Source organism: Fusarium falciforme, chromosome 2 (genome assembly GCF_026873545.1).
Source record: "Fusarium falciforme chromosome 2, complete sequence".
NCBI classification, from domain to species: Eukaryota; Fungi; Ascomycota; class Sordariomycetes; order Hypocreales; family Nectriaceae; genus Fusarium; species Fusarium falciforme.
The window spans coordinates 291,296-303,902 of NC_070545.1; the positions used below are offsets into that span (position 1 = coordinate 291,296).

A 12,607-nucleotide genomic window follows, 5' to 3' on the forward strand; every position below is an offset into this window, starting at 1 on the left:
TGATGACTTCAACCTTCCTGGTGTAATCCTATCCTAAACATAGTCTCCGTTCCCCTAAGGACTTTTCTCAACTCTCTACTAAGAACCCTTAAAATGTTGTTGTCGCCATCGCCCAATCATGACCCTTCGTAAGAAAAGTCACATGTTCTGCACACAGTTTTATCTGTCTGTGTTTCGCAGCCCAACTTTCGCAACTGGTGTCTTTTCCCCGCTCTCAGCTTCAAACAACGAGATGTTGCACCTTCTCGGCGCATCTCCACCGCAATGAGAACGCATCAATCGTCGTGGGAGGCTCGCGCTGCTGCGAAGCGAGCTGCGACCCTCGCAAAGATCCCGCCGCCGTGGAGACTTGCGCCCGAAGACTTGGAGCGAGCCAGCGGGCAGCGCGACCTTACCGGCTCCTTCATCAACGGGCTCCTGGACACGCAGACTGTTTCCATCACATCTTTGGATAGCTTACCGATACTCGAGTCCATCAGCAGTGGAAAGCTGTCTGCGGTCGAGGTTATAACTGCCTTCTGCAAGACGGCGGCCGTTGCCCATCAAATCGTATGTCCCAGTATGTTCCAGCTGCCACCCCGCGACTTATTAAATTTTCTAGAACAATTGCCTCCACGAAATCTTCTTTGACGCAGCGCTCGATCGAGCCAAGTACTTGGACGACTACTACGCCAAAAACAACAAGACGGTTGGGCCACTTCATGGCCTCCCTATCAGCCTCAAAGACCAGTTCCATGTCAAGGGCGTCGACACTACGATGGGCTATGTAGGTTGGGTCGGAAGCAATCTCGGCATCTCAGAGCCAAAGCAGATCCACAAAGTCGAGAGCCAGATTGTCACGGAGTTACTATCATTGGGAGCAGTCTTGTTCTGCAAGACCAGCCTCCCCCAGACACTTCTCTTCGGCGAGACCAAGAACAACCTCATCGGACAGACACTGAATCCTCACAACCAGAACCTTTCCTGTGGGGGCTCTTCTGGAGGCGAAGGTGCACTGATGGCTCTCCGCGGGAGTTCTCTCGGAGTCGGCACCGACATTGGGGGCTCGGTTCGTATCCCTGCTGGCTTTTGCGGCGTCTTTTCCATCAAGCCGACCCCGGAGCGCCTATCGTACCGCGACGTGGCGAATACAAACCCTGGTCAAAATACTTACCGTTCGACTGTTGGATTCCTTGGAACGTCGCTAGATGCGCTGGAGCTTCTCTTGAAATCCGTTCTCAGCAAGAAACCATGGGAGCGTGACCCTTCGGTGGTGCCGATTCCTTTTCGCCAGGAAGTGATTGACTCGTACTCATCTCGGGTAGACGAGCGAGGCCATGTCAAGTCAACTGCAAAGCCTTTAAAGATAGGTTTCTTGTGGACAGACGGTGTTGTTGGACCCCACCCCCCTGTTCTCCGAGGTCTGCGAATTGTTCACGATGCCCTCAAGAACCTTGGCCACAAGGTATTCTCCCCTCACAGTTTTGGCGATATCTGATAGCGCTCTCACTAACGCCGTTGTGTAGGTAGTAGATTGGGAACCACCATCACAAGCGACAGCCAAGAGAGTTCATGTAAGCTTGAACCCTTCGTGCTTATCTGTTTGATGGATGAAACCAGCTAAAAAGCATCTACAGGTATCTTTTCTCATGGCTGATGGTGCCTACGACATCCATCAACATCTCGACCTGTCAGGAGAGCCCTTGATTCCGGACCTAAGGCAGTCCTTTCAGCTTCGGCAACCAATTGGACTGCTGGAGTACCAAGATTTAACCCTCCAAGGCCTTGCCTACGAGCGCGAGTACTCTGACTACTGGAATTCTACTGCAGATGCAGATGGTGAGTTCTCTTCCCTCGACCGAAGTGCATGTCTAACACTGCCATGGCCAGGCCAAGAAGTTGACGTGGTGATTATGCCTGTTGCTCCCCATGCAGCCGTGATTCCGGGAAAATACTACCATACCGGTCGGTCGCATCCAAATGAGAAATTAACGAAAGCTAATGGGTGAGATAGCATACACCGAGGCAATAAATCTGATGAACTATTCGGCCGCGGTGATCCCTGTGATGCAAGCTGACGAGAGGATTGACGTCTTTGACGATTCTTACGAGCCAGTGGGAGATATGGACAAGCTCAACTGGCAATCCTGTAAGCAACTGATACCTTTCTCTTTGTTAGACTTGAAGTAACTTTGTTCTTTAGATGCCCCAGCCGTCTATCATGGGGCACCTGTCGGTGTCCAGGTTGTGGCGAGAAAGTTTGAGGAGGAGAAGGCCCTGGCGATCGCTAGAATTGTATACACTGCTATTCAGAGCACCGATGCCTTTTGACATGGTTCTTATTCCAGTCTTACGCCTGTTGGCTCTAATAGCTAATGTTGAGGAAATTTTACTCTGCCGCATAGGAGACATGCCTGCCCGCCCCAGCGCGTGCTGCTTACCTACGTGCCCCATCTACGGCGGATATCTCTTCTCCGGCCTGGGGTCAGAAGTCAGGGCTAACCCCCGATCAGATATACCTTACTGTCTCCTAGAACATCCAACAATCTCCCTAGGATCGAGTGTGCCGCAAAGTTACATATCGAATGCTCGACATCTCGAGCCCATAGCTCCCGACACCAGTGCAATCCCTCAAGTACCGTGGGTGCCTCTCCAGAGGGGCAACACTTGGGAGATGACAAGTTGTCGGAAGAGTGGTTGGCCACGCTCAACGACGACAAGAAGCATGTGGTTCGCATCCACTGGCCCCCAATTACGAGGGCGGCTATCAAAAAGTCCTCCTTGTACAGTTCGGCAACCACACGGCCTGCATCCCGGCTGAATCCTGCATCTTCAAGCATGCATCTCTGCTGCACCAAGATTGAAATGGCGCATTCTGTCTCGGCCAACGGGGAAAATGCTGCAACTCGTGTAGTGTCCACGACCGACTTGGGGGTGTTGCACCGAGAACCCAAGTGATAGATGGTAAGCAGCACACGGCGGAAGTAGACGATAAGCATGCATCTTTGAAGGCACTTCCACGTGCTACCAGGTTCTGCAAAAACCATTTCTATCTCTCGTAATAGGTCCCTGATCAGAGCGTCGCCCACGATGAGGTTCACACGTTGGGGTTCTGTGGCAGGCGGCGGATTTGCTAGGGAGATGATTGCAGAGACCAACGGCAGCGATCTAGAAATCAGAAGCTCTGCTGACGAGCCTGTCCATTCGCCGACGTCGTGAATGTCGTCATTTGCTGTCCACGTCGAATCAATCTCGACGTCGTTGGCATTGATGGGAATGCCTGGCTGCATGATGGAAGGCGAAAGTAGCACCGACGTGCCAGCATGCATTGAATGGTGCAGATACATGTATCTCACCGTTGTCCACACACGATTCTCCTTGACGGTGCGTAGCCAGTCCTGCCGAGTGAGGTTTCCGTCACGCATCCTCTGATCGAGACCAAGTGTCAGACACATGTGGAGTGCGGTATCCAGCAACGGGCCACAGGCATCCCTCTCATGACATGAGAAGAGGCTTGCCTTTTTCGCCGTTGCCATAAGGCATAGAGTCCGCACCGTCTCTAAGCTGGCGTGGAAAGGGTATGAGAGTTGAGCGAGGCATGAACTCGCCCCTCTGAGGTACCTTTCGATAGAACACGGGAGATTCAGTGCGGCGAGCTCATGGCCCATCCTCTCTTGAGTGATTCTAGTACCAAGCGCGAGTATCGTGAGAAGCTGAGCGAGCCAGTCGTAACTGGCAGAAGAAGGATTCAACCAGTAGCATTCCAATTCTAGCTCAAACGTCGGAACATGGAAGAGGCGGTTGACTCCCTCGATCGTGTCAAGATATGCCCTGACCAGCGTCTTGGTGATTTCTTTCAACGGAAGATAGCGAGCAATGATTTGGGACTTGGTAGCTGGCAGGCCGTCAAGATCGATTTCAAATGGAAAGCTGGGGAACCTTATGGGACTAAAGGTAGATGGGCATGAGCCGCTCGGTTTGGAATAAGAATTTGTCAGATCATCAAGGAGGGTCGGAATGCTGGTCGCGCACTATTCGGGACCGCAAAAGTCAATCAACTGTATCGACAGGAGTAGGAGTAAGAAGATGTATGTTACCTGATCTAGAACCGCTTGCCAATGAGTCTGGCCTCTTTGGACTAGGATGGGTGGTTCCAATGGGTTATTCAGGAACTCTAGGACAGAAGACAGCTGTTTGTACAACCCAGTTAGGGTCTTTGCCAGCCGCCAATCAAGAGTCAGCTGCGGCAATAGAGAGTGGCTGTTGACTAGGTCGACATGTCCCGAGTTATCATGGTCAAAGACAGAAGTGATGGGACATGTGACGTCAGCACAATAAAGGGCTTGTGTGTCGCAACGGCCACAACCCGTGGTAGACTCGCCGTCCCTTTGGCTGGCTTGGTTTGGGAACTCAACATAGGAGCATACATGGCTCTTCCCACGCCACTTGCAGCGACTGCAGGGTAGTTTCCGGTCACACGAGACTTTGAGACTCCTGCACTGAATGCAGTTCAACGTCCGACGCCGCCGCTGGACGGCTTTCGGTCGAGAACGGCTCTGTGACCGGGGGGCCTGGAACTTTAAGACGCCGGCCGAAGCCATATTGGCTGACTTGTCCCTTTGTTAGTGGTATTGATGGGCGTGTGTGTATTAGTAGTATACCCCAAATTTCGATTAAAAAAAGCCAGGCGGAAAAGATGTTTCAGTAAAAGTGATGCTGAAAGATGGTCTGCGACGTCGGGCAAGGTAGCGAGGATTGGAGTTCCTGACCCCGTGGGTGGCTGAAGATGAACTAGCCGTCTCAGGCTAGCGCGGAGATAAGATCAACATCCTGGAACACCAGCATATGGGGGACATCCTAGTTGATTGGCGGTGCTGTTTGGGAGGGCAGCTCGTGGACTAGATCCCTGCGGCCCGTGGTTCAAGTCGGGCCATGTGTGCGCGGGAGGACTTCTGAGCCGCCATGAGCCCTGGTCTGGTGTATAAAAAGGTCTCGTTCTCGCGCTGGGTTATCAGATCGTTCCGAATAGAGCACAAGCTCGCCTCCTCTTCTATATATCTGCCTTTACACACACCAGCATGGGGTTTACGTCAAAATGGCTACTTGGTGTTGCATACACAGGGTTCGTTATCCTCCGTTGTTGCTTCATCTAGAGGAACGTGAGCTGACTAGAGTTACAGAGCCTATCTGACTCTCTTCGTCGTGGCAATGCAGCAACATGTGGTAATGGCCATGACTCCTTACATCACTAGTGGCTTCTCCTCCCATTCGTTGATCCCGGTCATCTCCCAGATGGCCTTTATCATTCTGGGCATTGTCTCGCTGGCCGTGTCCCGACTTGTTGATTTATGGGGGCTGGCCCAAGGTTTCGGTCTCATGGTTCTGGCCACCATTTTAGGTGCGTAGAAGACGACGACATAGCCAAAGAAGACATGAGTGAGCTAACAGTTGGTTCTCAGGTTTACTGCTTATGATGTTCTGCCGGAACATAGAAATGTATACGGCAGCCGTGGTGAGTAGCCCCTCAGATTGCCTTATCCTTGATTGGCTTCCAACGCTCATCTTTTCCTCCCAGGTTATCCATGAAATTGGTTACGGCGGCATCCTCTATACTCTTCTTGTCTTTGTGACGCAGAACGCAAAGTTCAAATACCGTCCCCTCGCAATTGCTTTCACCAAGGTCCCCTACATCGCAACCACCTTTGCCGGGCCTAGGGCCGCAGAGGCCTTCTATAACCGCGGTCTGACGAAATGGGCTTTTGGTTCTTTTGCCATTATTCTGCCTTCGATTGCAGGGCCACTTTTCTGTATTCTCCTGTACAACCAATCCAAGATGAGCGCCACATCTTCGTTTCTGGAATCACACAATCAGCAGGTGAAGAGCGGCTTCTTTGGCACCTTGCTCCGCTACCTGAAGGACTTTGATGGTGAGCTTGATCAAAAGAAACACGCATCTGAGAGTTTCACTCATACAAAATTGCAGTTGTCGGCATCTCCCTCGCGTGTGTCGGTCTGACACTCTTCCTCCTCCCGTTTAACCTTGCAGCAACCGGATTGAACGGTTGGGGGAGTGCAACCATCATCTCCATGATCTTGGTGGGATTGACTCTCTTGGTGCTGCTGGTACTATACGAGTCTTTTATCGCGCCCACCAAGTTTCTTCCGTTTGAGTTGTTAAGAGACCGAGTTGTATGGGGTGCATGCCTCAGCGTCTGTGGAGTTTACACAAGTTTGTTGTGAGTGTTTTCTTGAGGAATAAGCTATCTGGCGCTACGTGACTAACTAGACGGCCAGCTGTTGGTTCTCGTATTTCACGTCTCACCTCCAGGTTGTCCACAATATGGGCATTGGTGAGGCGGGCTACTTGGCCAACACAAACTACGTTGGTACGGGAGTGGCAGCCGTCGTGGCTGGAATGTAAGTGTAATTCATTGGTTTCTTTGCAGCTGAGTTTGATACTAATCAATGGCCGCTCGCCTCTTAGTTGTATGCGCTATCTTGGTCGCGCGCGGACGACTACTCTGGCAGCCTTGACTATCTACACTCTCGGCACCGGGATGATGATCCAGTTCACTTCGTCCGGGTCACCATCAGCCCTAGGAGGCATCATCGCGTCCCAAGTGCTCATCTCCCTTTCAGCGGGCATTCACGCTGTCGGCGCAAACATTGGCGCCTTGGACGGAGCTTCACAGTCCACCCTCTCCATGCGGCTCGCACTCGTCTATTTGTCCAGCATGATTGGCTCCTCCATCGCGCTCGCCATCTCGGGCGCCATCTGGACTAATACATTGCCGGGGCGACTAGCGTCTAACCTTGCGGGTTTGGGGCTGACCTCTCAGGAAGAAACCTCCATCTACGGCTCCCTGATTGTCCAATTGTCCTACGACGTTGGAACCCCTGTGAGGGATGCTATCATCCGCTCATACAGGGGCGTGTTTAGAATCCTGATGATTGTCGCCACTGCGACGTCCGTGGTCTCTTGGGTCGGTGCTCTGATGATGCGCGATATCACTGCTGGCGATCGGGATGCCAAAGAGGAAGAGTCGGAGCTGGAGCAATCCCATCAAACCAGGGGTGATACTGCGGCTATCTCGGAAAAGTAGGGAGAGAGTAAATCAGTATCCAGACTGGAGGGGGGGCAAGAAACACCTAAGTAGTGCTCGTTGACCAAGTTCAGCCTAGTCACAGCCCTCCAACTCATCTAGTATTACATAGTTTCCCCTTCAGCAATACGCTTAATAACTTGCTGGTCCCCGCTCTCTTGAACCAACTGTCTAAAGTACCCTCGTCTCTGTGTCCCCGTTCCACGTCGGCCTGCAGAAGTCTGTTGCTTCTGGTCCTTGATCATGTCCCCCAGCAACTCCCTCGGCCTCCCCGTCTCGACCACCTCGCCGTCTTGCAAAACAACGACCTGATCAAAGCCGGCCACTGTGCGAAGCCTATGCGCTACGACAAGCACACCCATCTCCAGACCTCCCAGATATCGACGGATGGATTCTGGATGAAGAATGCGCCGAATGTGCTCATCAGTGTGCAAGTCAAGAGCGGAAGTGGCCTCGTCGAGAACGAGAACTTTCGGCCGCTGGATGAGAGCTCGAACGAGATGGAGGAGCTGGCGCTCGCCTTGGGAGAAATTTGCACCCCCGTGGCTAACAGGGGTGTCCAGTGAGGGAATCGGAGCGTCGTCGTAACCATCAGGTCTGCTACTCTGAAGTTGTGATGTACTGTGCCATACCCAACGCAGCAGATCCAGCAGTTCTGAATCTTCAAACTGGTCGTCCGGGTCGAGATTATAACGTATCGTACCGGAAAAAAGCATCGGGTCTTGTGGTACGATAGCCAGCCGACTCCGCAGGATGCGCGGGTGGATTGTTGAGATGTCTACACCATCAACCAGGATGCTGCCGGCCGACAAATGCAACAGGCGAAACAGAGCAAGAATCAACGATGATTTGCCTGCTCCCGTGCGACCAACGATACCAACACGTTGGCCCGGCTGAAGTGTTAAGCTGACATTCCTCAGCACGTCCGGGCCGGTCGGTTTATATCTTGCCGTGATATTGCACACCTGCACGAGCCCCTGAGTGGGCCAGGTGGCGGGCACGATACCTCCAGTCTCGGTCTCAGCCTCAGTCTCGACGTGGGTAAACTCTAGAACCCTCTCGAGAGCATTCATGTCAAGTTCCAAGCTGGCATAGCGTCGTAGGGCAAAGTCGGTGGCGGCGGTGAATTGAAGCACGAAACTTAGAGCAAACCCGGCGACGGATGCATCAAGGTTTCGGGTCCGCACGATGAGAAGCGCGGCCAGCGTGGCAAATGTGGCCCCGATCATGTTCAGCCGGAAGCTGAGCCAGGCGTTGAAGAGCGAGAGATGCCAGAGGGCGCGTGTACGCCGGTCTACCGCCTGGTGCATCTTGTCTACATAACACGCAACTCGACCGAATCCACGGATCGTGGCAAGGCCTTCGCTCACGGATAACAGAAGGTCCAACACCGGACTCCTCGCTACCGCTTCCAAGCGCTTTATCTCGCGTGCTGCCTTCAGATACCGATAGCAGACGGCCACCGAGACGGCCAGCAAAGCCAAGGCGGGTAAAAACATGACGGGCAGCGCTAGCGTGGCAGCCAGGACGATGCCAAAGATTTGCAGTACTCCAGATGTTGCAGAGCCAAGGTTCTTTCCGAGATTTGAATCAATAGACTGGAAATCTGCAGTGAACCTGTTTATGATGCGTCCAATAGGCACCGTATCGAACCAGGCCAGGGGGACGCTGATGACTGCCTCAAGCATCCGATCGAACAAGTAGCGCGAGGCGTTGAGGTTGGCCTTGAGGAGGACGAAGTATCTAACTGTAGACACTAAACACATGCCGAGAGAGATAGCGAGATAGACTTGGAGATGGAACATGTTATCGTGAGGCTGGTCCGTACCATGCTGCACGTATGTATTGACGACGAGGTCAAGCTTTGTGGGCGGTCCCTGAGCGGTCCTTGTCCAAGAAGCAATCCATAGCCCCTGAAACGATATATTAGCGAACATCCATCACACAGTAGCAGCGCCGTTCGAACAATACATACCCTTCCAAGGAATAGTGCCAGGTATGCTCCTGAGGTAGCCACAATCATGGTGATCAGCACAATGCCGGTTCCAGCCTGCACGAATTTGGTCAGTGCTCCAAGTTTGAAGGGCCCACTCGATCGTTCCTCATCGACCGCGATAACTTGTTCTTCTGCGCCTCTAATATCGTCTTCATGTGTATCTTGTTCAGGCTGTGGTCGCGAACTGGGATGCTCCCTCGTAACCTGCTTGCCAAATCCCTTCAGGAGCTGCTGTTTGTCCTCCTCATACACGCGGCCGTTCTCTACACGATAGACATGGTCCGTAAAATGCAGGCAATCCCCTGAGTGATGCGTAGCCAGAACACGCGTTCTTCCTCGGGAAAGGCCCCCCGTCAGAGCAAAGTGCACCAGATGATGTCTCGTACCAACGTCAACACCCCCAAGGATATCGTCGAGGACCAAAATGTCAGCACGCGAGTACAGGGCTCGGGCCAGAGCGACACGAATCTTTTGGCCGCCGCTGAGATTCACCCGGTTGGAACCCAGGTTTGTCAGGTCGCCATCTGACAGCGCTTTGAGGTCTGGCAGCAGCGCGCAGGCATACAAGACTTGGTGATATCTGCCCTCGTTGTAAGGCAAACCAAACAGGATGTTTTCGCGCAGTGCACCAGCCTCAATCCAGGGGTTCTGTGACACGAAAGCCGTGGTGTTTTTCAGTAGCCAGCAATTATCTTGAGCCGGAGTTCCAGTCGTATCTTGGATTGCATGCGGTCGTTAGATCGCGCCTTCAACAACATGACACTCGCCGAGAATACCTTGAAGGATCAAACTTTTGCCTGACCCAGTCCCTCCAGCAATCACGACCAATTCGCCAGGCTTGATCCGTAGAGTGATATCCGAAAGGATGGATTCTCGATGCTCGATACCTCTCCTTGACGGCCAAGCCAAGGCCGCTTTACGGAAGCAAATATCCTCGGTGTCGTCATCTAGCTTGCTCATCTCTGGCTCTTTCAAAAAGGCTTCAATGCGATCTATACTCGCCTTGGATTGAAGTAGCTGAACCGACAGTATAGGGAGAAGAGCAGTCCAGATCTCGAGCTCGCCGAGGACTGCCAGAGCCGTAAATGCAATCGACGGCGGAAGTGGCCCATGAGTCAGGGCATAAGTCGCTAGTGAGACAGCCGACAGCATGACTGGAGCCAGCACCCAGACAAAGATCAAGCTGGTCTCCCAGAGAAACACGACCCATTGACTTGCCAGCTCAAGGTTGCGAGCGTGCGCGATGGCGGTCTTCCAATGGACTTCTAGCGCAGAGAGCTTGATCTGTTGAATGCCATGTAGAAATTCAGTCGTGGTTGCTGTCCTGCTATCTCGCAACGCCATCAGTTTCATCTGCACCGCGGCATATCTGCCTGACATGATGATGTTGGCTGGAAAGGTGACGAGGAATGTCCCCACCCCAGCCAGCATACTCTTCCAACCGATGAGATAGTTCAAGAGAATGCACGCCATGATGGACTTGAGAATCGTCAACGGCAGCATGGGAGCTATAGCTGCAAAGTCGGGTATTCGCTGCACATCGTAAGCAATGAGAGTTGCACTGCTACTGCTGCCAGTATCTGCATCTGGTATCCCGGCTTTCGGAGAAGAGCTTCCATTCTGGGTTGTGTTCAGGGCAGCATCATTGGCTGTGATGGACATTCGGGTAACCTTGCTGAAGATGGCTGTAGACAGCTGAGCACTCAGCGGGATGCTGAGCTTAGACGCAGAGATCCAGTTCAACCAGGTCTCGACGGTTGAGGACAGTAATATACAGAGTCCCAGAGTCGGCACCCATCCCCAGGAGGTATAGTCATGGGCGTCCAAATGGCCTTCTCGTGCTTCCAGTGACCGCAACAGCATGAAAAACACAAGCTGCGGTGTAAACGAAAGGGCGGCAAATAACAAGAGGAACACCACTGTCTGTAATATTCCGTACACGTGTATTCGAGCCAACGCTGCGGGCAAGGACTTTTGGCTTGCAAATATGCGAAATCGCTCGCCAAGCGTGGCAGACTGGGCCGTATGATGGAGACGGGGAAGCTCATTGTCCCCAATATCCGGGTTGCTGATTATTGACTCCATCACAGGTCCAGCCCAGGAGAAAGATATACGCTCTAACAATGATACAGTGTATTGTCGGTCGACAGCTTTGCTGGAATGGAAGTCTAGTGGACGACGAGGCATGAGAGCACATGTAATTGCAGTAGCAGTAGCCAGAACAATCTGACACACCAACAGAATGTGCTGCGCTCTCGGTCGTTGCGTATGCGTCGGGAGGGTCATATCCAAGGAGATGCAAACCGCAACAAGTGTCGTAGACGTGCCAACAAACATGGCTAAGGCGAATCGGTGGGGATGGTGCTGCTCCAGTGCGCATGCCATAGATTGTATGAGCAGACAGAGCTAAGAATTCGTTTAGTACGATATTAACGCGAGTTATGGGGACAGAACAGTCTTACCCATGATACAGGCTGCCATTGGGCTGTCACTGGCGACCGAGGAACGGACGATAGTGAAAGGACTGCGGTGGCGATGGAAAGACAAAACCCGCAGAATACCCAGAAGAGCTGGATATGGTGCTTTATTGAACTCTGGCACTGATCTTGAGCCCTGGGCGAGCTTGTTCCGTCGTCGTTGTCGTCGTCGTCGGCGTCGTCGTCGTCAAGGTACAAAGCGCCGTGTGCCCTTGGACACGATCTTCGATGATTCCGTAAGCGGCAGTACAGGTTGTGCAAAGCTGGAAAGGTCAAGAGGACACTGAGAGCAAGGCATGTCAACATGGCAACGTGCTTCGGTTCTGGTAAGATTGAGACAAGCATGGTCGGAAATAAAGTGAAACACAGGTAGTGAGAGAAGAGACTATGGCGTGCAAAAACAATAGGCCTCGAGTGTAAAAGATAATCTTACTCATACTGGACGTAGGTAGCCTCTCCAAGTAGGATGTTGAAGGTCATCCACTTCCGATGATCGGACAAGGAAAGGCGGCTGATGGGCATGCAAAGGACAGATGAGATGTCCCATGGTTCATAGGTAGAACCCTGAAGGCAGCTCTTGATATAGCTAGCGCGGAGATAGAGGCCTTGGCGTGGTGTGGGGATGACGTGGTGATGCTGCAAGGGACCATGCTGCTCTCTGGTACTTGACATGGAGAGCCATCTTGAGATTGCAGGATAATCCCTACCCTAATTTTATCGTGGAAGTTGTAGATGAATCGCCTCCGTTTCGTCAGTCTTGCATGAACAAGAGGGTCTTCTAGTTCAGTTATCACATCGAGGGCCGGGCTTCAGCTATAACCCTTCATCTTGACATCTCCAGCAAGTCAAGACACAACGATTGAGAAAATCTATGATAGACACCAACACCGCCCATGGCTAATCTTCGAGAAGGCGCACCAGCTTGTCCACAATAGCCCACGCATTCGCGTTACACACAGACGCACATCTTTCCTTGCTCCACACATCTCTGCACGACCGCAGCGCATCGAGCATAATGCCATGTGAGTCATGTATAGACGTATCGTCCCTCG

General features: G+C 52.5%; 3 protein-coding genes across 3 annotated transcripts; 2 read left to right on the top strand and 1 right to left on the bottom strand.

Annotated features, from left to right (window-relative positions):
* Positions 1-264: 264 nt before the first annotated feature.
* NCS54_00201200 (Amidase) lies at positions 265-2,310 on the top strand (the record flags this gene model as incomplete). Its single annotated transcript, XM_053147621.1, has 7 exons — positions 265-549; positions 602-1,444; positions 1,506-1,553; positions 1,617-1,818; positions 1,870-1,944; positions 1,994-2,128; positions 2,183-2,310. The coding sequence occupies 7 exons, from the start codon at positions 265-267 to the stop codon at positions 2,308-2,310; spliced, it is 1,716 nt and encodes a 571-aa protein (XP_053003596.1).
* Positions 2,311-5,057: 2,747 nt separating this feature from the next.
* On the top strand, positions 5,058-7,082 carry NCS54_00201300 (Hypothetical protein; the record flags this gene model as incomplete). The annotated part of the gene is made up of 6 exons (XM_053147622.1): positions 5,058-5,101; positions 5,160-5,381; positions 5,428-5,906; positions 5,963-6,215; positions 6,274-6,396; positions 6,464-7,082. 6 exons carry the CDS (start codon positions 5,058-5,060, stop codon positions 7,080-7,082), a joined length of 1,740 nt encoding a protein of 579 aa, XP_053003597.1.
* Positions 7,083-7,186: 104 nt separating this feature from the next.
* NCS54_00201400 (Hypothetical protein) lies at positions 7,187-11,900 on the bottom strand (the record flags this gene model as incomplete). Its single annotated transcript, XM_053147623.1, has 4 exons — positions 7,187-8,995; positions 9,058-9,794; positions 9,855-11,484; positions 11,541-11,900. 4 exons carry the CDS (start codon positions 11,898-11,900, stop codon positions 7,187-7,189), a joined length of 4,536 nt encoding a protein of 1,511 aa, XP_053003598.1.
* Between the last annotated feature and the right edge of the window lie 707 nt (positions 11,901-12,607).